At 43.4% G+C, this 25,437-nt stretch overlaps 1 protein-coding gene across 2 annotated transcripts; it reads left to right on the top strand.

Annotated features, from left to right (window-relative positions):
• Positions 1-24,707, top strand: LOC115150455 (uncharacterized). 2 transcript variants are annotated; one of them, XM_029693767.1, is made up of 6 exons: positions 1-241; positions 7,068-7,133; positions 7,353-7,391; positions 7,827-7,988; positions 8,291-8,374; positions 23,952-24,707. In XM_029693767.1, the coding sequence occupies exons 1-6, from the start codon at positions 143-145 to the stop codon at positions 24,609-24,611; spliced, it is 1,110 nt and encodes a 369-aa protein (XP_029549627.1). In that variant the 5' UTR covers positions 1-142; the 3' UTR covers positions 24,612-24,707. The 2 variants fall into 2 exon arrangements, with proteins under 2 accessions (XP_029549627.1, XP_029549626.1); XM_029693766.1 differs by having other exon boundaries at positions 7,350-7,391.
• The last annotated feature ends 730 nt before the right edge of the window (positions 24,708-25,437 follow it).

Here is a 25,437-nt window from a genome sequence, read left to right as displayed (position 1 = left end):
CCACAATCTGGGCGTCAGTTCATTCTGTCGCGATCCCTTCATCCGCACAAAACAAAACATTACTCGTTGACTACAGTACTCATGTCATCTAGTTCTTAAGAAAATGATTTCTATTTTTTGTGTATCGTAGGTTACTATAAAAATGCATTCCGGGACTTTGGAAAGAATCGGGTCGCCGATAAAAAGGACGCTTTCTCGGGGAGTGAGTGAGGACGAGTCACTTCGCAACATTATCAAAGAGGTGAGCGTCGAACAATCACGTTGTGATTGAATATTGCGACATTTACAAGAGTCATGCAGTCTATTATCTGTAGGCTATTATCTACTTTTATAGAGTCTAATTTGACATTACTAGGCTACAGTCGAGAAGATTCATCCTCGAGCGTTACAGTAAGCCACTGCATGTGTTTTATATTTTTAAGATGTTTACTTTGTTTTTTTTACTCTTGTATAGCCTACTCATTTTCATTTAGACTCTCACCCCAATGTTACTGTAGCATTCGGTTTTACATTGTTTCAAGTTCACTGACAGAAAACGTTAACATTGTTACAATGACTTCCTTTCGAGCAGTGTTACATTGTAGGCAGCCTACCAACAACTAAATTGCCTTCAAATGGCTTTACGTTTAGCTAGTTACTTAAAACACCAGAGAAAAATGGCTTCTAATCTCTGACTAACCTTAGTGTCTCCCGTTAGGGCACAAGTAAAACAGAATGGCTACTTCGTTACAGTGTGCATAGAATAGGGACGACACATTGACATTGCATGACTAATGTAGTTAGAATTCAGTCATCAGTGGTTCATCATCAGTTTCTTTTTTTAATCATTGGTACAGTACAGTAAACTTACAGTCCATGAGAACTGGACCTAGAGGTTTGCCAAATTGTGTTGATATGTAGCCTAAGGGTAGGCAAAATCCATTTGAATTCAATCACTTTTTTGACAGCATCCCTTTTGATTTAAACAAAACATTCCATACATGTCTGTCCATGGAAGTGGTTAGAAAGTCGCTTTTTGGACCTGAATGACAAAACATTCACGAAATAAATGTGCTCAAAGTTGACCCATTTTGCATACCCCTCCATACCATAGACATCCATGTCTCCATTACTGGAAAAGATAATGGTTGAGTTTGATATAAATGTTTTCAAACTATTTTATTATTTATTGAAAAAAATGAATTTTAAACCTTTAATGTCAATTATCTAAACTGATTTCTGATTGTTTTCATATTCACATATGTTGTAGCTTAGACCCTATTTAACATCATTTGAGTTTGTTGTGCCTGCCATTGGTTGAGACACAACATGCTCTTGAATACAGGGTGGGTGGCATTTCAATCATAGAAATATAATTCATAGAATGGACCTATCCCTTCAGACCACTGCAATTTAGCTAGTACACCATTGAAATTGAATTAAAATTGTAACTTTTAATTATTACCACAAAGATGACCACCAGTCCATCCACTGTTGAATGTTAACTTAAATGGTAATGTGTATTCTATTATCTATATTTCTATGATTGCATTAGGTTTCCTATGGAGGATTGCCAGTATGATTTAAAACAAATATTCCCATTAAAGTCAACATTCTCATCTTTGCGGTACTATTTGAAAGTTTAAATTTCAATTGTATATTTGTATTTATTATGAATCCCCATTTAGCTGCTGCCAAAGCAGCAGCTACTCTTCCTGGGGTCCAGCAAAATGAAGGCAGTTTATATAATTTTAAAAACATTACAATACATTCACAGATTTCACAACACGCTGTGTGCCCTCAGGCCCCTACTCCACCACTGCCACATATCTACAGTACTAAATCCATGTCTACGTATAGTGCGTATGTTATCGTGTCTGTGCCAATGTTTGTGTTGCTTCACAGTCCCCGCTGTTCCATAAGGTGTTTTTTGTAACTGTTTTTTTAAATCTAATTTTACTGATTGCATCAGTTACCTGATGTGGAATAGAGTTCCATGTAGTCATGGCTCTATGTAGTCCTGTGTGCCTCCCATAGTCTGTTCTGGACTTGGGGATTGTGAAGAGACCTCTTGTGGGGTATGCATGTGTGTCCAGTAGTTTAGACAGACAGCTCGGTGCATTCAACATGTAAGTACCTCTCATAAATAGAAGTAGTGATGAAGTAATTCTCTCCACTTTAATCCAGGGGAGATTGAAATTAATATTATTAATATTAGCTCTCTGTGTACATCCAAGGGCCAGCCGTGCTGCCCTCTTCTGAGCCAATTGCAATTTTCCTACGTCCTTTTTTGTGGCACCTGACCACACGACTGAACAGTAGTCAAGGTGCGACAAAACTAGAGGCTGTAGGACTTGCCTTGTTGATAATGTTGTTAACAAGGCAGAGCATCGCTTTATTATAGACAGACTTCTCCCCATCTTAGCTACTACTGCATGTTTTGGCCATGAAAGTTTAATATCAGGGTTACTCCAAGCAGTTTAGTCATCTCAACTTGCTCAATTTCGATATTATTTATTACAAGATTTAGTTGAGGTTTAGGGTTTAGTGAGTGTTTTGTTCCAAATATAATGCTTTTAGTTTTAGAAATATTTAGGGATAACTTATTCCTGGCCACCCACCTTGGAACTAACTGCAGCTCTTTGTTGAGTGTTGCAGTCATTTCAGTCGCTGTAGTAGCTGATGTGTATAGTGCTGAGTCATCTGCATACATATTCACATTTTAGTAGATTTATCAGCCAAACCATGACACCCACCCTCTATTCAAGAGCATGTTGTCTCAACCGATGGCGGGCACAACACAAAAACCTTCAATTAGCTGTTCCAGGCGACTGTGTGATCACACTCTCCGTAGCCGACGTGTGTAAGACCTTTTAACAGGTCAACATACACAAGGCTGCGGGGCCAGATGGATTACCAGGACGTGTGCTCCGGGCATGTGCTGACCAACTGGCAGGTGTCTTCACTGACATTTCCAACATCTCCCTGATTGAGTCTGTAATACCAACATGTTTCAAGCAGACCACCATAGTCCCTGTGCCCAAGAACACAAAGGCAACCTGCCTAAATGACTACAGACCCGTAGCACTCACGTCTGTAACCATGAAGTGCTTTGAAAGGTTGGTAATGGCTCACATCAACACCATTATCCCAGAAACCCTAGACCCACTCCAATTTGCATACCGCCCAAACAGATCCACAGATGATGCAATCTCTATTGCACTCCACACAGCCCTTTCCCACCTGGACAAAAGGAACACCTATGTGAAAATACCGTTCATTGACAACAGCTCATTCAACACCATAGTGCCCTCAAAGCTCATCAATAAGCTAAGAACCCTGGGACTAAACACCTCCCTCTGCAACTGGATCCTGGACTTCCTGTCGGGCCGCCCCCAGGTGGTGAGGGTAGGTAGCAACACATCTGCCACACTGATCCTCAACACTGGAGCTCCCCAGTGGTGTGTGCTCAGTCCCCTCCTGTACTCCCTGTTCACCCATGACTGCACGGCCAGGCACAACTCCAACACCATCATTAAGTTTGCCGATGACACGACAGTGGTAGGCCTGATCAATGACGAGACAGCCTATAGGGAGGAAGTCAGACACCTGGCCGGGTGGTGACAGAATAACAACCTATCCCTCAACGTAACCAAGACTAAGGAGATTATTGTGGACTACAGGAAAAGGAGCACCGAGCACGCCCCCATTCTCATCGATGGGGCTGTAGTGGAGCAAGTTGAGAGCTTCAAGTTCCTTGGTGTCCACATCAACAACAAACTAGAATGATCCGAACACACCAAGACAGTCGTGAAGAGGGCACGACAAAGCCTATTCCCCCTCAGGAAACTAAAAAGATTTGGCATGGGTCATGAGATCCTCAAAAGGTTCTACAGCTGCAACATCGACAGCATCCTGACTGGTTGTATCACTGCCTGGTACGGCAACTGCTCGGCCTCTGACCGCAAAGCAATACAGAGGGTAGTGCGTACGGCCCAGTACATCACTGGGGCTAAGCTGCCTGCCATCCAGGACCTCTACACCAGGCGGTGTCAGAGGAAGGCCCTAAAAATTGTCAAAGACCCCAGCCACCCCAGTCATAGACTGTTCTCTCTACTACCGCATGGCAAGTGGTACCGGAGTGTCAAGTCTAGGACAAAAAGGCTTCTCAACAGTTTTTACCCCCAAGCCATAAGACTCCTGAACAGGTAATCAAATGGCTACCCGGACTATTTGCATTGTGTGCCCCCCCCCCCCCTCCCCAACCCCTCTTTTACGCTGCTGCTACTCTCTGTTTATCATATATGCATAGTCACTTTAACTATACATTCATGTACATACTACCTCAATTGGGCCGACCAACCAGTGCTCCCGCACAGTGGCTAACCGGGCTATCTGCATTGTGTCCCACCACCCACCACCCGCCAACCCCTCTTACGCTACTGCTACTCTCTATTCATCATATATGCATAGTCACTTTAACCATATGTACATACTAGCTCAATCAGCCTGACTAACCGGTGTCTGTATGTAGCCTCCCTACTTTTATAGCCTCGCTACTGTATATAGCCTGTCTTTTTACTGTTTTTTATTTCTTTACCTACCTATTGTTCACCTAATACCTTTTTTGCGCTATTGATTAGAGCCTGTAAGTAAGCATTTCACTGTAAGGTCTACACCTGTTGTATTCAGCGCACGTGACAAACTTTAATTTGAATTATGAAAAAAATAAGTTTACACATTTTTTTGAAAATTGTGGTTAAGGTAAAAAAGAAGACAATTTTCATCCGTTTATCTTTTCCAGTGATGAAGACATGTCTCATGGTATGGTGGGGTATGCAAAATGGGTCAACTTTAAGCATCTTTATCTCTTAAATGTTTGGCATTTAGGTCCAAAAAGTCATTTTCTGAGCACTTCTACAATGGGCAAATATGTATGGAACTTTTCGTTCAAATGAAAAAGGGGTGCTGTCAACCTAATTTTAATTCAAATGGATTTACCCATAGGCTATTATACAATTGCAATAGCCCACTCATTTGATTGCGCTTCATTCATGAATCCATCTGTAAAACAATCCTCTGGCATCATTGTCAATCCTTTCGCCGAAATGCTAATATTCATTAACAGTGGGTAGGCCACTCATTAGATTGACCATCACAGAAGACTTCATACCTTAGCAAGTGATAATTCCACATCAATCAGTGTAGATGAAGGGGAGGAGACAGGTTAAAGAAGGATTTTTAAGCCTTGAGACAGATTGTGTACAGTATGTGTGCCATTGAGGTTGAATGGATGAGACAATATTTAAGTCCCTTTGAACGGGGTATGGCAGTAGGTGCCAGGAGCACCGGTTTGTGTCAATCACTGCAACGCTGCTGGGTTTTTCATGCTTAAGTTTTCCATGTTATTCAATAAGGGTCCACCAACCAAAGGACATCCAGCCAACTTGTCACAACTGTGGGAAGCATTAGAGTCAACATGGGCCAGCATCAAGGTTTCCGTTAGGAAAATACGGCGCCGGGCAACGTGACTGGACAGATTTTAATTTGACGGACATTTGAGAAATTTGCCAGATACCCATATGCATTGGGTGCATAACGCGTTAGGGCGTCCACCCACTGTGCTCAAAATCACATTTGGATTATTGTAATTCATTTTAACAGAATAGAATTTAGCCTGTAAAGTTGAACATTGTTTTTGTACCAAAATTACAAGTTTTATTGAAAACGTTAGCCGTTGTGTCGTCATCCCTGCTATAAATTATATATTTGTATAATGTTATTTGCAAGAATTAACGTAGCAGGTTAGGAAAATTAGGTTAAGGTTAGCTAAAATGCAACAAAAAAACTGTGTCCCTTCTAGCCATGACCGGGCTGGCCTGCCCCACTCCCCCTGCGATTCAGCACCACAGCAGTGGAAAGAGGACACTCTTTGGTGTCTACAAAATGAAGAAATTATAAAACTGATGTTGGACAATCAAATTCGATATGTAAATAAACTAAATTCAGCTGGTTCATTGAGAGAGCTTATTTTACAATGCTCCTGTGAAACTAGGCCCGCGCCGTGCATTTATGAAAGCACGTGTCATGTGATATACATGGCTTATTGATAACAACTCTGTTTCCTACTGTAGACAGTTGGCTGCCTAGTGATTGTAACTGTCCGACGTAAATAGTTGGCAATGATGTTTAGTTTGCAAGTGCTACTGAAGAAGCGCAACTGAAATACACATCATTACTCTACTCCAGTCTATTAATCCATTCCATATCTTTATACTATACATGACACATGGGCGGCATTTGGTGATCTTGCCTATGGCTGTAGTATAACTGCTTGGACCAAGCGAGATGAACACAATAATTTGCTTCTAATTTACTTGCGTTTGCGGCGGACCTTGGTCTGCTCAAAGTGAGCTGTCAGGAATTCAAAACGGTCCAACTCCTTGGAGCAGCTTGCTATGCCCATCAGCCTTGTCACTTTGTCCTCAAGGCCGTTTTTACTCTGTTTTGGCGAAAGAATCCCCTCTTGGCAGGCACATTGGAAACGGGGATAATCAACACAATATTTGCCAATTTTCACCAGTCAGGATACACTTAGCTGAAGTCCCTTATGAGGACCTCGTGTCTTTTGCGTGAGTAAAAATAGAAACACACCCGACACTAATTTTCAAGCAGCGTGAGAATTTATTAGCCTATGAAGTATATTTGCCTTTGAAGTTGGAGTACGTTGACTTGTATTTCCATCAATGAATAAAAAACATGATTTTGCCATTTGGCCGGAAACAGTTTTATTTATAGGCATTTCATTTTATCTGCCAAAAGCCGGCATTTACCAGAACCTGACCAGCATCCCTGTGGAACGCTTTCGACATCTTGTAGAGTCAATGCCCCGATGAATTGAGGCTGTTCTGAGGGCAAAAGGGGGTGCAACTCAATATTAGGAAACTTTTCCTGTGTATACCAGCTGACTATGGGATGTGGGAACAATGTAAAAAGTATGCAAACAGTTATTCCCACATGCTTTGTAGACATTATTATTATTATTATTATTATGGCTCTGTCTGATATGTCTTTTGTTATTTTGTAAGACGGAGAGTTCGGCCAGGCGTCTGACACGCAGAGGGGGGACCCTCGAGAGGAGAAGTGGGAGTCAGGTATAATAAGAGCAATGGATGAAGCTACTGGTATTTAGTATGTGTCCCAAATGGCACCATATTCCCCACAGGGCAGCCCTACACTGATCTGACATTTAAACATGATTACCTCTGATTCTATCTGTGCTATGAACCATACTAAGATTATGCTAGAACTTGTTATTATATTACTTGTTTGAGTGTTGTTGACCTTTCTCTTTGTCTTGTTCCCTCCAGCAGTCTGAGGATCAAGAACTAATGATGGAACTCCCTGAGATGGTGATTATCTGCACAAGCTTTAAAAAAACATTCACAATACCTTTTCTCATATTTGATCAGTATAACCAGTTGTACTGGATGTCAAACCTTCTCACTGCCTGTGCTGCATATTCAGAGGGTGCATACTCTTTATGAAACTCCCACAAAATAACCCAGGAATAAAGAATTTAGCTCCAGTGCAATTATGTGTTGTTATGCCAGCCACTTGTTGCTGAAACCTGGTATGACTCAAATAAGGACCATAGACCAGCAATAGCTATCAAAACAATTACATTTCCATGAAGCAATATCCAACAGTTGAATATCAAATTACATGTTAATTATACCAGTATTGTTGTTAGTGTGACTAGATGAAGCTGCCCACTGCCATACCTGTGTTTGTTGGGAGCGCGATGACTAATTGGATCTTCCCACGGATATGCCTGTGTTTGTCAGCTTGATCTGCAGGCGAGCTACGACGAGATGTTGCAAGAGCTCCGTGGGCTGGAGCTGCAGCGGGAGACTGTGTTGTTCCAGGTGGACGTTTTGCACGACGCCCTGGAGGGGGCCGAGGAGATGCTGGCCGAGGCTCAGAGAGAGGCCAGCCATGCCACCATGGTACATACAGTAATACTCACTTGCAATGACTGAGATATGTGGTTGTCTTACCTACCTTAGTGAAATGCACTGACTGTAAGTCACTCTGGATAAGAGTGTCTACTAAATTACCAAAATCTAATGAACATGTAAAAAGATCCTGGAGGAGCAAAACAATGTTTATAGTAGAAACCCAGTAGGAATGTGCTATTTCCTGTGACCCAACTGTGGTTTTCCTACTGTTGAAGAATCACTGCTCTAAAACAATTCACAAACCTCAGCTGCATTGAGTCATAAATGGATGTGTCTTTCTGTATTTGTAGGAGTTGGAGCAAGCGAGAGAAGCCAACAGGAAGTTGGAGGACATGGTCAGCTCTCTGATGCAGGAGGTGGAGAGGCTAAAAGAGGTAATGAAGTATGAGGAGGAGGGGCTTACATAATCATACAGAGAGAGGCACGTACAGCAGGATTCCTGGTTTTGGACATATCCACGGCAGGTAGCCTTGCAGTTAAGAGTGTTGGGTCAATAACCTAAATGTTGCTGGATCTAATCCCTGAGCTGACTAGGTGAAAAAACAGTCTATGTGCTCTTGAGCAACCCTAATTGCTCCTGTAAGTCGCTCTGGATAAGAGCGTCTGCTAAATTACTAAAATGTAAAAATAAAGACTGACTAGTAGCTTCATGCCAGCTCTGGTTTATTGTGTATCTCTTTCCTTTGTCAGGGGAGTGTTCTCTCTTTCTCTCGGCTCTGTGCTTTGCTGAACTTGACAGAAAGAAGTGTTTCCACTGCTGGGAAATTTAAGCCTGGGGGACAACCTCCCACCATACCTGTTATTCTCAGTGTGTGTACATTACCCTTCCTAAAATAGGGCAATGTAAATGATTGATAGATATTTGTTCTGTCCCAAAGGATATGTTTGATAAAGGTGTTATGCTTGCTAGATGTTGACTAATGTCATGTGGAGTACATTTTGTGTTCTAATGAACAGCACATTTCATTTGGGGTTACATTTACATTATATTTTAACATTTACAATTTAGTAATTTAGTAGACGCTCTTATCCGGAGTGACTTAGTTCGTGTATTCATCTTAAAACAGCTAAGTGGGACAACCACATCACAGGCATAGTAAATACACTTTTCCTCAGAATAGCTATCAGCAAAGTCAGAGCTATCTGGTTGTTATCTGCTACTGAGGCTTGTGGCAGGTTAGAAGGGAGTTGTCTGTTTGCAATTAAATGGGATAATCCACCTCAAACCTACGAAAGTCCAGAGAGGGCATATGGGACAAAAATGTATTCCCTTGTTATGTCGATCACAATTTATTTATTTCATCGTCACTACATAACAAAAGTTGTTTTGTCGACCATGAGATGATTGACATTTAGGGCTCCCAAGTGGCGCAGCAGTCTAAGGCACTGCATCGGTGCTAGAGGCGTCACTACAGACCCTGGTTCGATTCCAGGCCTTCATTGTAAATAACAATTTGTTCTTAACTGACTTGCCTAGGTATTTAAAGGTTAAAAAATAACAAAAGTTGTTTTGTCTAGGTCAACTCTATAAATAGGAATGTACTTACTTAAGATAGATTGACAGTATGGTTGAGGCGGCAGAGCCCACGGTGGATCAGCTCATACGTTGTTATTGATTGCCACACTGATGGATGGTACATTTCATGCTTTCATTCGTGTTTGAGCTCAGTTTATAAATTAGAAGGTTGGCAAGCTAAATGTCCATTACCTTGCGCTAAGAGCTTGTGGGTGATTTAAGCCCTCAGGCTATATGCCAGGACCACAGCCAATCGCATGCAAGCAACAATGCAGCTAACTTGGCTGGCAAGGTAGTCTTGCTAGCTAGCTAGTTGTTTTTGCCGGTTGTTAGTTTGCATAACTGATATGTGTATAATTGTAAGGGACACTTCATGTTTTATGGATAATATAAAAATGTACAGAGTGGGTGAGCTCCATTCCTGACAGGCTGATCAGATTCAATAGCAGCCTCTGAGGTTGATATGTTAGGATTCTGCCTTGTAGGCTGTTTCATAAGTAAAGCTCCTTGCAGGCAGATTAACAGTCAGTGCATCATGTAGATGATCAAGAGTCGGTGTGCTCTATTCCTGACAGGCTGATCAGATTCAATAGCAGCCTCAGAGGCTGATGTCAGGATGCTCTATATATTGATAAACATCACATTGTATTTACCCCCCAAAAAGGAAATGTTAATTAGCGGCTTATGTGGCTATCATACAGAACTACAAATGCTCGTCTCAAGCTTCACGTCACTTACCATGGCCATGATGATCTGGACGAGACTGCCGAATCGAGGCAAAAGTAAGTTTATCTTGAGATTCTATCTAATGTTAGCTAAATATGGTAATTTATAATTTGTTTAAATGAAGAAGTCTGAACTGTATTGGGCAAGTAAAACATTTACACATACCTGATATCTAGCTAGCTAGCTCATGGTTAACTAGTTAGCAATATTAGCCTGGCTAGATAGCTACATTAGCAGTCTATTTGGCTAGCCATTTAAATGCATGAGAAGTTCACAAAAACGAGTTAAGCTTTCATAAGCCAACAGTTTAGCTTGCTACTGAACTAGCTAGCTAACTTAGTTTCACCATCTAACATTCTAGTTCATGTTTGTTTGTGTCTGTGGGTAGTACTTGCCTTGCAGCTATCCTAGCTAGCAGTATTATTTTGGTCTGGCTTTTTTAGAGGTTTCAGAGATGGACTGATTAGCATCCTAATCATTAGCAAGTGTATGTACTTTACTGCGAGGAAACATTGACCTGTTTGCTGTTTCCCTTCTAGACAGCATATCATTAGTATAGCTAGTAGGGAAGGTTATGTAACTTTATTTAGTCCTACCAACTATGGTGGGTTTTAAATGAATAGTTTTTTTAAGTGTGTGTGTGTGTGTGTGTGTGTGTGTGTGTGTGTGTGTGTGTGTGTGTGTATATATGTATATACACTTTTTACCCCTTTTTCTCCCAAATTTCGTAATATCCAATTGGTAGTTAGTCTTGTCCCCATCGCTGCAACTCCCATACGGACTCGTGCGAGGCGAAGGTTGAGAGCCATGCATCCTCGAAACACGATCCTGCCAAACCGCACTGCTTCTTGACACACTGCCCGCTTAACTCGGAAGCCGGCCGCACCAATGCGCCTGAGGAAACACCGTACAGCTGGCGACCAAAGTCCGCGTGCACTGCGCCCGGCCGCCACAAGGAGTCGCTAGAGCAAGATGGAACCAGGACATCCCAGCCGGCCAAACCCTCTTCTAACACGGACGATGCTGGGCCAATTGTGCGCTGCCTCATGGGTCTCCCTGTCACGGCCGGCTGCGACACAGCTCGGGATCGAACCTGGATCTGTAGTGACGCCTCTAGCACTGTGATGCAGTACCTTAGACTGCTGCTCCACTCTGAAGGCCCCTAAGTATAATTATTAACCTTATTTGCACCTTCTGTATTCCAGAATCAATAGGTCTTATCACTTCTCAACTAGGCAAGCTGTTTTGACCTGCTTTGGTCTGTTTCAGTCATTGCAGCAAGTCCTGAAGAGCAGGAGTGTGTGCGTGTGTGTGCGTGTGTGTGCGTGTGTGTGTGTGAAGGGTTTTGTCGCAGCCCAGCCCTAAGACCTGACTTAAATGATCAACATGACGAATCACAACGATAGGTTATGATTTGTAATCAGGCATGAGCTGGGCTGGAACAAAAGCTTATACACCCTCTTAAGTCATTATTCAGTACGGGTACAATTGGGGGGGGGGGGCAACGCGGCAGCTGCTAAGAAGAAGGTAGCAGCTGCGGACTAGAAGACTACAGCCAAGGCAGCACTGGTCCACACCTGCCCTGTCTATCGGGAAAGTAGTATTGGTTGGTACTGTATGTGCCTTTAGGTTCCTCTCCATCTGTAGGCTGTTGTACTGACCTGTGTGGTACAGTCTTTCATATGTGTAGTAGTGTGGCATCACATTGCTTAGTTTATCATTTGTGTCAACTTTGAATTCAATCTAAACCACAGATTAACTTCCTCCATTTTGTCTTTCACCTTTTATAGATGCAGACATGAAGACATTCAAGCAGCACTTTGAGAACAAGCATCCCAAGTCTCCAAAGGTCCCAGTACTGGTTGATGTGCAGGCCTAAGTGACCACACACTCAAATGGACCTACAGCTGGGATAAGATTCTTCCATCATTCACACATAGTATAAACCATATTGTCAACAAAATGTTGTCATCAATGCTTAAGTTGTATTGTGCATAGCTCAATTGGTGGAAATGCTGTGATCACTCATTGTCTTTAATTGTGATTCACAGACATAAATTGACCACGATTTGAATTCTGCAACTGAGACAGAATGATGTCGAGGGACCAGCTGAGACCCCATGTGTAACTGGACCTGGGCCGGATATTTGTGGCGACAACCTATAAGGGATGGAGAAGCACACCAGCACCCAACCTTATGTTTATTCCATGGCCAACCATCCCTCTAGCGACCCCTTAGTCCACACTGCCTTTTATGCCCCATGGTCCCTCAACTTTGGAACTCTCCATCTCATCTACCTTCACCCATTTTTCCTATGCTGCTTCCTTCACTCCTCCTGATTTGATAACATCTATACTCCGTAACACGTTTAAAAGTGTTGTGGTGTACTGTTTTTGCCAACTTTTTTTTACTCTGGTAATGCTGGCCTCCTGCTTATTCTGAGGTTCAGATTGAATGCAGTGGTAAATGTGCTGCTCACAATTGATAGCAACAACATTGACCTGTTAAGTTGACAAGAAAGCTGGTGATATAGTTTAGTTTCAGCATGTCTTCCTTGTTTTGAGTGTTTCTCATTCTGCTGGAGTTGACCTAGTATTTATATTAAACCTACCTTATGCATCCAGCTGTTTCTCCGTTTGTAACTCATCCACCAAAAATCACAATATGCTGTTTTACATTTTGTTATTTTTGCTGATCTAGTTTCTAAAATGGAAAAGCAGAAGAATCTGTGCACTCTCTGGTAGAAGAGCACCGTATGAACTATTATTACTATGTCCCAGGTTTGTGGCATTGATTAATATAATTACATCAAGTCAGATGTTTATATGTTTACAAGGCATATGTATGCATTGTTTGCTATTTTGATTTCTTTAAAACAATGTAATTGCTGGAGTTCAGGTGTTTGATGTGATTGATGGAGGACTAGGTGCATTCTTGTCAAATAAATATGCTTATTCATTCATGATTGTGGATACATTCTGCAATTAGTTAATCTGGCGTTGAATCTGCAACAGAAGATGTCAACAAGTTCTGAATTGCTTTAATACAGCAGTGCATTCTGACACCATACATTTAACCAGGTAAGCTAGTTGAGAACAAGTTCTCATTTACAACTGCGACCTGACCAAGATAAAGCAAAGCAGTGCGACACAAACAACTACAGAGTTACACATGGAATAAACAAGCGTACAGTCAATAACACAATAGAAAAAGAGTCTATATTCAGTGTGTGCAAATGGCGTGAGGAGGTAAGGCAATAAATAGGCCATAGTAGCGAAGGAATTACAGTTTAGTAAATTACCACTGGAGTTATCAATGAGCAGATGATGATGTGCAAGTAGAAATACTGGTGTGCAATGAGCAGCAAAGTAAATAAAAGCAATATGGGGATGAGGTAGGTAGATTGGGTGGGCTATTTACAGATGGGCTTTGTACAGCTGCAGCGATCAGACAGCTGATGTTTAAAGTTAGTGAGGGAAATATAAGTCTCCAGCTTCAGCGTTTTTTTTTTTTTGTTTTTTTTGTTTGTTTTTTTTTATTTATTTTTTTTTATAATTTTTTTTTTTTATATATATATATATTTTTTAGATTTTTTTTTAATTTATATTTTTTTTAAATTTGTAATTTTTTTTTTTTTTTTATATATATTATTTTTTTACATTTCTTATTTTTTTATTTTTTTGCAATTCGCTCCAGTCATTGGCAGCAGAGAACTGGAAGGAAAGGCGGCCAAAGCAGGTGTTGGCTTTGGGGATGATCAGTGAGATATACCTGCTGGAGCGCGTGCTACGGGTGGGTGTTGTTATCGTGACCAGTGAGCTGAGATAAGGCGGAGCTTTACCTAGCATAGACTTATAGATGACCTGGAGCCAGTTGGTCTGGCGACGAATATGTAGCGAGGAACAGCCGACTAGAGCATACAGGTGGCAGTGGTGGGTGGTATAAGGTGCTTTGGTGACAAAACAGGTGGCACTGTGATAGACTGCATCCAGTTTGCTGAGTAGAGTATTGGAAGCTATTTTGTTACTGACATCGCCGAAGTCGAGGATCGGTAGGATAGTCAGTTTTATGAGGGTATGTTTGGCGGCGTGAGTGAAGGAGGCTTAATTGCGAAATAGGAAGCCGATTCTATATTTAATTTTGGATTAGAGATGTTTAAAATGAGTGTGGAAGGAGAGTTTACAGTCTAGCCAGACACCTAGGTATTTGTAGTTGTCCACATATTCTAAGTCAGAACCGTCCAGAGTAGTGATGCTAGTCGGGTGGGCAGAGAACGGTTGAAAAGCATGCATTTGGTTTTACTAGTGTTTAAGATCAGTTGGAGGCCACGGAAGGAGTGTTGTATGGCATTGAAACTCGTTTGGAGGTTAGTTAACACAGTGTCCAAAGAAGGGCCAGATGTATACAGAATGGTGTCGTCTGCGTAGAGGTGGATCAGGGAATCACCCGCAGCAAGAGCGACATCGTTGATATATACAGAGAAAAGAGTCGGCCCGAGAATTGAACCCTGTGGTACCCCCATAGAGACTGCCAGAGGTCCGGACAACAGGCCCTCCGATTTGACACACTGAACTCTGTCTGAGAAGTAGTTGGTGAACCAGGCGAGGCAGTCATTTGAGAAACCAAGGCTGTTGAGTCTGCCAATAAGGATACAGTGATTGACAGAGTCGAAAGCCTTGGCCAGGTCGATGAAGACGGCTGCACAGTACTGTTTTTTATCGATGGAGGTTATGATATTGTTTAGTACCTTGAGCATGGCTGAGGTGCACCCATGACCAGCTCGGAAACCAGATTGTACAGCGGAGAAGGTACGGTGGGATTCAAAATGGTCAGTGATTTGTTTATTAACTTGGCTTTCGAAGACTTTAGAAATGCAGGGCAGGATGGATATAGATCTGTAACAGTTTGGGTCTAGAGTGTCTCCCCCTTTGAATAGGGGGATGACCGCGGCAGCTTTCCATTCTTTAGGGATCTCGGATGATACGAAAGAGAGGTTGAACAGACTGGTAAATAGGGGTTGCAACAATGGCGGCAGATAACTTTTGAAAGAGAGGGTCCAGATTGTCTAGCCCAGCTGATTTGTACGGGTCCAGGTTTTGCAGCTCTTCCAGAACATCAGCTGTCTGGATTTGGGTGAAGGAGAAGCTGGGGAGGCTTGGGCAAGTAGCTGCGGGGGGTGTGGGGCTGTTGGTTGGGGTAGCCAGGAGGGAAGCATGGCCAGCCGTAGAGAAATGCTTATTGAAATTCTCGATTATCGTGGATTTATCGGTGGTGACAGTGTTACCTAGCCTCAGTGCAGTGGGCAGCTGGGAGGAGGTGCCCTTATTCTCCATGGACTTTAGTGTTCCAAAACTTTTTGGAGTTAGAGCTACATGCAAATTTCTGTTTGAAAAAGCTAGCCTTTGCTTTCCTGACTGACTGCGTGTGTTGGTTCCTGATTTCCCTGAAAAGTTGCATATCGCGGGGACTATTCGATGCTAGTGCAGTCCGCCACAGGATGTTTTTTGTGCTGGTCGAGGGCAGTCAGGTCTGGAGTGAACCGAGGGCTATATCTGTTCTTAGTTCTACATTTTTTGAAAGGGGCATGCTTATTTAAGATGGTGAGGAAATTACTTTTAAAGAACAACCAGGCATCCTCGACTGACAGGATGAGGTCAATATCCTTCCAGGATTCCCGGGCCAGGTCGATTAGAAAGGCCTGTTTTAGGGAGCGTTTGACAGTGATGAGGGGTAGTCCTTTGACCGCGGACCCATAGCAGATGCAGGCATTGAGGCAGTGATCGCTGAGATCCTGATTGAAAACAGCAGAGGTGTATTTGGAGGGCAAGTTGGTCAGGATAATATCTATGAGGGTGCCCATGTTTACGGATTTAGGGTTGTACCTGGTGGGTTCCTTGATAATTTGTGTGAGATTGAGGGCATCTAGCTTAGATTGTAGGGCTGCCGGGGTGTTAAGCATATCCCAGTTTAGGTCACCTAGCAGTCACCTAGCAGAACGAACTCTGAAGATAGATGGGGTGCTTGCAAGGATTTGTAGTCTTGCATGATGTCTACTTTGATGATAATTACCATTTTCGAATCTGAGTTAATAGAGATGGATATATTTATAAAAGTTACGTTGTCCGATAAGTCTAAATCTCCATGAAAACATCACGGCAGGGAAGCCTACATGAAACACAGACCTTGTTTGAAGTGGTTCTGAAATCCCCTATGGAAAAAACGATTGGAACCATTTCTGTGTTTCACGGCTATGTTTTTATGGGTATTATGACACGTCCACTGTGGAGCTGCATAGAGCAGGATCAGGTATGCATCTGCCCATAAAGCACTTTGACAGCTAATCTGCCAGCAAGGAGCCTTGCCTATAAAACGGCCTGCAAGGCAGCATCCTGACTTATCAGCCTCTGAGGCTGAAATTGAATCTGATAAGCCTGTAGGGAATGGCGCTCACCCACTTAAAAATGTTATATCCACAAAACATTTAGTGTCCCTTAATTATACACATATCAGTTATGTAACGCAGCTAACAACCAGCATTGATAACGAGATCGCTTGCTTGCCAGCTAGCCAACAAGACTACCTAGCTTACGAGACTATCCCAGTTAGCTGCATTGTTTCTTGCGTGAGATTGGCTGTAGTCTTGCGGGCGTACACAGCCTGGGAGACCGCACTGCCTGTCACAGGCATTGTTCAGGGATTAAATGCCCCACAAGCTCATTTGTGATCAACGCAGCCACAGGGTTTCTTAACAAATTAATGGATGATCCGTGGTGCTTTAGATTTTCTTGCAATCTTGACAAAACTTTTAAATCAAATTATATTTGTCACATACACATGGTTAGGAGATGTTAATGCGAGTGTAGCGAAATGCTTGTGCTTCTAGTTCCGACAATGCATTAATATCCAACAAGTAATCTAACCTAACAATGTCACAACAATTACCTTATACACACAAGTGTAAAGGAATGAATAACAATATGTACATAAAAAAATATATGAATGAGTGATGGTATAGAACGGCATAGGCAAGATGCATTGGATGGTATAGAGTACAGTACATACATATGAGCAATGCAGGGTATGTAAACATATGAAGTGGCATTGTTTAAAGTGGCTAGTGATACATTTATTACATCAATTTTTCCATTATTAAAGTGGCTGGAGTTGAGTCAGTATGTTGGCAGCAGCCACTCAATGTTAGTGATGGCTGTTTAACAGTCTGATGGCCTTGAGATAGAAGCTGTTTTTCAGTCTCTCGGTCCCTGCTTTGATGCACCTGTACTGACCTCGCCTTCTGGATGATAGCGGGGTGAACATGCAGTGGCTCGGGTGGTTGTTGTCCTCGATGATCTTTTTGGCCTTCCTGTGACATCGGGTGGTGTAGGTGTCTTGGAGGGCAGGTAGTTTGCCCCCGGTGATGCGTTGTGCAGACCTCACTACCCTCTGGAGAGCCTTACGGTTATGGGCGGAGCATTTGCCGTACCAGGCGGTGATACAGCCCAACAGCCTGCTGAGGGTGAAGAGGCGCTGCTGCGCCTTCTTCTCCACGCTGTCTGTGTGGATGGCTCATTTCAGTTTGTCCGTGATGTGTACACCGAGGAACTTAAAACTTTCTACCCTCTCCACTACTGTCCCGTCGATGTGGATAGGGGGGTGCTCCCTCTGCTGTTTCCTGAAGTCCACGATCATCTCCTTTGTTTTGTTGAGTGTGAGATTATTTTCCTGACACCACACTCCGAGGGCCCTCACTCCTCCATGTAGGCCGTCTCGTCGTTGTTGGTAATCAAGCCTACCACTGTAGTGTCGTCTGCAAACTTGATGATTCAGTTGGAGGTGTGCATGGCTACACAGTCGTGGGTGAACAGGGAGTACAGGAGAGGGCTGAGAACGCACCCTTGTGGGGCCCCAGTGTTGAGGATCAGCGGGGTGGAGATGTTGTTACCTACCCTCACCACCTGGGGGCGGCCCGTCAGGAAGTCCAGGACCCAGTTGCACAGGGCGGGGTTGAGACCCAGGGTTTCGAGCTTGATGACGAGTTTGGAGGGTACTATGGTGTTAAATGCTGAGCTGTAGTCGATGAACAACATTCTCACATAGGTATTCCTCTTGTCCAGATGGGTTAGGGCAGTGTGCAGTGTGATTGCGCCGTCTGTGGACCTATTGGGGCTGTAAGCAAATTGGATTGGGTTTAGGGGGTCAGGTGGGGTGGAGGTGATATGGTTCTTGACTAGTCTCTCAAAGCACTTCATGATGACGGAGGTGAGTGCTACGGGGCGGTAGACATTTAGCTCAGTTACCTTAGCTTTCTTGGGAACAGGAACAATGGTGGTCCTCTTGAAGCATGTGGGGACAGCAGACTGGGATAAGGATTGATTGAATATGTCTGTAAACACACCAGCCAGCTGGTCTGTGCATGCTCTGAGGACGCGGCTGGGGATGCCATCTGGGCCTGCAGCCTTGCGAGGGTTGACACGTTTAAATGTTTTGCTCACGTCGGCTGCAGTGAAGGAGAGCCCACAGGTTTTGGTAGCGGGCCGTGTCAGTGGCACTGTATTGTCCTCAAAGCGAGCAAAGAAGTTTAGTCTGTCTGGGAGCAAGACATCCTGGTCCGCGACGGGGCTGGTTTTCCTTTTATAGTCCGTGATTGACTGTAGACCCTGCCACATACCTCTCGTGTCTGAGCCGTTGAATTGCGACTCTACTTTGTCTCTATACTGACGCTTAGCTTGTTTGATTGCCTTGCGGAGGGAATAGCTGCACTGTTTGTATTCGGTCATGTTTCTGGTCACCTTGCCCTGATTAAAAGCAGTGGTTTGCGCTTTCAGTTTTGCGCGAATGCTGCCATCAATCCACGGTTTATGGTTTGGGAATGTTTTAATAGACGCTGTGGATACGACATCGCCGATGCACTTGCTAATAAACCCGCTTACCGAATCAGCGTATTCATCAATGTTGTTGTTCGCCGCAATGCGGAACATATCCCAGTCCACGTGATTGAAGCAATCTTGAAGCGTGGAATTCGATTGGATGGACCAGCGTTGAACAGACCTGAGCGCGGGAGCTTCCTGTTTTACTTTCTGTCTATAGGCTGGAAGCAACAAAATGGAGTCGTGGTCAGCTTTTCCGAAAGGAGGGCGGGGTAGGGCCTTATATGCATTGTGGAAGTTAGAATAACAATGATCTAGGGTTCTGCCAGCCCTGGTAGCGCAATCGATATGCTGAAAGAATTTAGGGAGCCTTGTTTTCAGATTAGCCTTGTTAAAATCCCCAGCTACAATAAATGCAGCCTCAGGATATGTGGTTTCCAGTTTGCATAGAGTCAAATGAAGTTCGTTCAGGGCCATCGATGTGTCTGCTTGGGGGGGATATATGCGGCTGTGATTATAATTGAAGAGAATTTTCTAGGTAGATAATGCGATCGCCATTTGATTGTGAGGAATTCTATGTCAGGTGAACAGAAGGACTTGAGTACCTGTATGTTGTTACGATCACACCACATCTCGTGGCATACACCGCCGCCCTTCTTCTTACCAGAAAGATGCTTGTTTCTGTCAGCGCAATGCGTGAAGAAACCAGCTGGCTGTACCGACTCCGATAGCGTGTCTCGAGTGAGCCACGTTTCTGTGAAACAAAGAATTTACAGTCTCTGATGTCTCTCTGGAAGGCTTCCTTTGCACGGATTTCGACTACATTGTTGTCAAGAGACTGGACATTGGCGAGTAGTATGCTCGGGAGCGGTGCGCGATGTGCCCGTCTACGGAGCATGATCAGAAGACCGCTCCGTCTGCCCCTTCTACGGCGTCGTTGTGTTGGTTCGCCGGCTGGGATCCGATTTTATGTAGTGATTATGAGATAAATAAGTTGTAATCTCGACATAACTGATTTTATTTTCTGGACTTCCATACAAACCACATTGTTATGATTAACAATGTTAAACAGTGTTAAATAACAATAAGAAACGTCCTCTCACTGTCAACTGCATATATTTTCAGCAAACTTAACATGTGTAAATGTTTGTATGAACATAGGATTCAACAACTGAGACATAAACTGAAAAGGTTCCACAGACATGTGACTAACAGAAATGGAATAATGTGTCCCTGAACAAAGGGGGGGTCAAAATCAAAAGTAACAGTCAGTATCTGGTGTGGCCACCGGCTGCATTAAGTACTGCAGTGCATCTCCTCCTCATGGACTGCACCAGATTTGCCAGTTCTTGCTGTGAGATGTTACCCCACTCTTCCACCAAGGCACCTGCAAGTTCCCGGACATTTCTGGGGGGAATGGCCCTAGCCCTCACCCTCCGATCCAACAGGTCCCAGACGTGCTCAATGGGATTGAGATCCGGCTCTTCGCTGGCCATGGCAGAACACTGACATTCCTGTCCTGCAGGAAATCACGCACAGAACGAGCAGTATGGCTGGTGGCATTGTCAGGATGAGCCTGCAGGAAGGATACCACATGAGGGAAGAGGATGTCTTCCCTGTAACGCAGAGCGTTGAGATTGCCTGCAATGACAACAAGCTCAGTCCGATGATGCTGTGACACACTGCCCCAGACCATGACGGACCCTCCAACTCCAAATCGATCCAGAGTACAGGCCTCGGTGTAACGCTCATTCCTTCGACGATAAACGCGAATCCGACCATCACCCCTGGTGAGACAAAACCGTGACTCGTCAGTGAGAGCACTTTTTGCCAGTCCTGTCTGGTCCAGCGACAGTGGGTTTGTGCCCACAGGCGACGTTGTTGCCGGTGATGTCTGGTGGGGACCTGCCTTACAACAGGCCTACAAGCCCTCAGTCCAGCCTATCGCGGATAGTCTGAGCACTGATGGAGGGATTGTGCGTTACTGGTGTAACTCGGGCAGTTGTTGTTGCCATCCTGTCACTGTCCCACAGGTGTGATGTTCGGCTGTACCGATCCTGTGCAGGTGTTGTTACACATGGTCTGCCACTGCAAGGGCGATCAGCTGTCCGTCCTGTCTCCCTGTAGCGCTGTCTTAGGTGTCTCACAGTACAGACATTGCAATGTATTGCCCTGGCCACATCTGCCTCCTTGAGGCATGCCTAAGGCACATTCACGCAGTTGAGCAGGGACCCTGGGCATCTTTTTTTGTGTGTTTTTCAGAGTCAGTAGAAAGGCCTCTAGTGTCCTAAGTTTTCATAACTGTGACCTTAAATTGCCTACCGTCTGTAAGCTGTTAGTGTCTTAACAACCGTTCCACAGGTGCATGTTCATTAATTGTTTATGGTTCATTGAACAAGCATGGGAAACAGTGTTTAAACCCTTTACAATGAAGATCTGTGAAGTTATTTGGATTTGTACGAATTATCTTTGAAAGACAGGGTCTTGAAAAAGGGACGTTTCTTTTTTTGCTGAGTTTATGTGAAAACAATATTTTTTGTGAACAAGTTTCATTTTGTCATTATAGCAAGGGTGGTAGCAACCAATGATGTATATCAACCATGAATTGCTGATGCTACAGTATGTTTTGGCAAATGAGAAGCTTTGAAGTCACCAATCGGTCATATTGGCACTCCCCAGAAGAAGCAGTCGTCCATAGGATGAATGGAATTCTACAATATTTCAATTGAATGTTTCAAGGACAAATGTACATGCATTTTTGTTGTTGTAGTGGTGACAGTAGCATTACAACTTTGGACATTTTATTGTACTTTAAGGAAATTATACTTTAAGGAAAAAATATACTTTATGTTTAGCTCACATAATTCAATTTAAAAGTATGCATTAAGTTGTCTGTAATAGAAAAAATGTGGCAAAAACTAAATATTTCTTACTATGGTGGTGGGGGGGGTCAAAATGGAGGCACGCTGGCTTTAGAAAAGCGCCTCCTCTTTGTCATCTAGTAGCAACGTGAAAATGATTGTGGAAATATGTTGAACTACAAAACCCACAATAATTAGGTAGTTAGCTAGCAAATGTATCTACACACAATAATACCAAAGTCAATATTAGCATGTGAATTAGCTGGCTAACTGCACTATCAATTTAGGAATGTTATTTCACCGAGTTCAGCTCGCAGTTCCTCTCTGCCCAGAGCGAGTGCAGAGTATGTTGCTTTTCGGCTACTGTCCCAACGATCTTAACGCTAGGCTATCTGCCGCCCTTATAGAACTTTCCTACAAGATTTCCTGATTTCATAGATGGAAGTAAAATTTTACCCCCTGATAGAACATAGGTTTTCACCAAATTAAGGAGTTTCATGATTTTTATTTCTGGGGTTTTATTATCCCTTTAAAGCGCTAAGAAGTGCTAAACAATGTATTCTAGCTGGCAGTCTATATCCTCCTCACTTTAAGAAACCTCAGTAGATTTTCAAACAAATAAATATTTGCAGTGACTCAGAGACTTTGGTTGTAATAATTTGGTCATCTGATCATCAGCATGGTCTTGTGGTTGGGCAAGTCCAGTGTGACCCAAGACTGTGTGTGAGTGTCTTGTCAAATGGCATTGGCCTTGTACCCAGCACGAGCTCTGCCGTAGGATGGCTTGCCCACAGCCCACTTACTGACAGATATGCAGATGCTGTCTGTTTCAAATCAAATCAAATTTATTTATATAGCCCTTCGTATATCAGCTGAAATCTCAAAGTGCTGTACAGAAACCCAGCCTAAAACCCCAAACAGTAAGCAAAGCATGTGAAAGAAGCACGGTGGCTAGGAAAAACTCCCTAGGAAAAACTCCTGAGAAAGGCCAAAAACCTAGGAAGAAACCTAGAGAGGAACCAGGCTATGAGGGGTGGCCAGTCCTCTTCTGGCTGTGCCAGGTGGATATTATAACAGAACATGGTCAAGTTGTTAAAATGTTCATAAATGACCAGCATGGTCAAATAATAATAATCATAGTAGTTGTCGAGGGTGCAACAAGCACGTCCGGTGAACAGGTCAGGGTTCCGTAGCCGCAGGCAGAACAGTTGAAACTGGAGCAGCAGCATGGCCAGGTGGACTGGGGACAGCAAGGAGTCATCATGCGAGGTAGTCCCGAGGCATGGTCCTAGGGCTCAGGTCCTCCGAGAGAAAGAAAGAAAGAGAGAAAGAGAGAATTAGAGAGAGCATATTTAAATTCCTATTGTTTCCTATTGTAATCGGGAAACGGTAATGTGACAATTGGCCTGGCTACTTTCCCAGCCCATGCCTCAAACCTACGTTGAAGAAATACAGGTGAAGACAACGGGATTCTAATATCCCATAACTTTGCAACAATGGGACTAACTATGCTAGTTAACAACAGCGCTAGTAATTAGCAACGGCACTGGTCCGAGATTAATGACGACGTTGTCTTAACCTGTATATTTTCGACTTAGCCTCAAACCATGCAAATAGAGCTATGAATATATTGATAGTATAGCACAAGATGTACTACAGGCTATAAAATGTATTTGACAGAGATTTGGAGTCATTTGTAATAGTAACAGCCCAGACTGTGTAAGTCATTATAATACGACTGTTCTTGTTGAATTTGGTTTTCATATCACCCACTTCTAGCCTGGAGTGTCCTGTTGAAATGTTCATCTATTTTTACAGTATGAAAATCTAAATGTAAAGATCTGTGAGCTTCAAGATGTAACACCTGTCTGTTTCCCTGCTGTAATGAGGTCTGTACAGGGTTTGCATCCCTAATGGCGCCCTATATAGTGCACTATGTGAAAATGGTTAATATAGCTGTTATATCATCCTGTTCCACAGGAGAGGAAGACCATTCCAGCAGTACCAGTGTACACACTTGTCAAGGAGCAGGAGGAGGAGATGGCTAGACAACAAACACAAGATATGAAAATAAAAAAAGAAGCACAGGAACAAGTCAGTGATGCACCAAGGGATGAGGACAATTCTACCAAAGATGCGCCTCTCTCTATTATCCGATTGGACAGTGAGAGCCCCGGGCCCAACAACGGACTACCATTGGAGACCAGCGCTGGAGGACTGATCGCCGCCTCCTTCAAGGGGAGGGGGGAGCAGCCCTCTGACAGTCCAACCCGGCCCCCTCCTCTCCACGTCGCCCGGCTGTGGTCCTCTGTGGACTCTGAGGACATAGAAGAAGGGGCAGACGACAGCTTCACCAAGTTCACTAAGATGGTCAACAAGACCTTGGGACCGTTGATGCTGGGTAGCCAGACCCCAGGGAACAGTCAGGAGGAGAACAGGTGTGACATCTTTCCAGATAGGAACAACGACACAGACAGCATCAGCGCCTACGAGGATGCCTGCACTGACACGCCCGAGCTGGATGAGGAAGACGGGCCAAGGCTGCCCCATGATGAAGGATCCCCGGTGGATGATGATGAGGGAGAGCCGTCGAATGGCAACGATCCCAAGAACCCCAATGATTCTTGCATTCTGTCGTAAGAGCTGCAGAACTGTTATGGTACGAAAGGTCAAATGTGCTCTCACTCTGTCTGCCCTCTTGATAATATAATATATGCCATTTATCTTTTATCCAAAGCAACTTAGTCATGCGTGCATACCTTTTTTTACGTCTTGAAAAAGGGTTAAAAGAAATCTGTTCTTGGATCAGTGCGCTCATACAATCCATCGACACCAATTGTTTTTTTTAAATATATATATTTTAAATGTACCTTTTATTTATGCAGGTTATCTCATTGAGATAACATCTCTTTTCCAAGAGAGACCTGGTCCAATAGCAGCAGGGGGAACAACATTTCAGACAAAACAACTTACATACACTAACACATCATTAAACACAACTATAAACACACATACACTAACACAACATTAAACACAACTATAAACACACATGCAGTACAACAAAAACATTTTACATTAAAAACACGAAGGTCTTGACTAAAAACAGCTGCCCTAAAGACAATTACACTCTTCTATGATATATACATCGATCAAGTGTTTATAAAAGGGTAATGTCAACATTGGGAGTTGTCTTAGCACAATCCGGCACGGTGGAATTCCAGTAATGTCTACAGACGTCTCTTTAGTCAATCTTTCTCCCTTGGCATGACTTGCAAGGTTGCACTTACATGTTTAGTTTTCCTGCCGTTCGGCACAAAGGGCAGATTGCCTCCCTCTGTTTATTAGTGACTGATGACCACTTAAGAGTGTTTGCGTACACTGAACAATCAGATATGTTTCAGGACACACCACAGACCTCTAGCATTCTAAACAGTCAAATTATGTGATTTATAGATCACATACTGAT

This window comes from Salmo trutta, chromosome 16 (assembly GCF_901001165.1).
Source record: "Salmo trutta chromosome 16, fSalTru1.1, whole genome shotgun sequence".
Classification (NCBI taxonomy): Eukaryota; Metazoa; Chordata; class Actinopteri; order Salmoniformes; family Salmonidae; genus Salmo; species Salmo trutta.
Note: the sequence above shows the minus strand (reverse complement) of the source record. Positions and strands in the feature narration are given on the sequence as shown.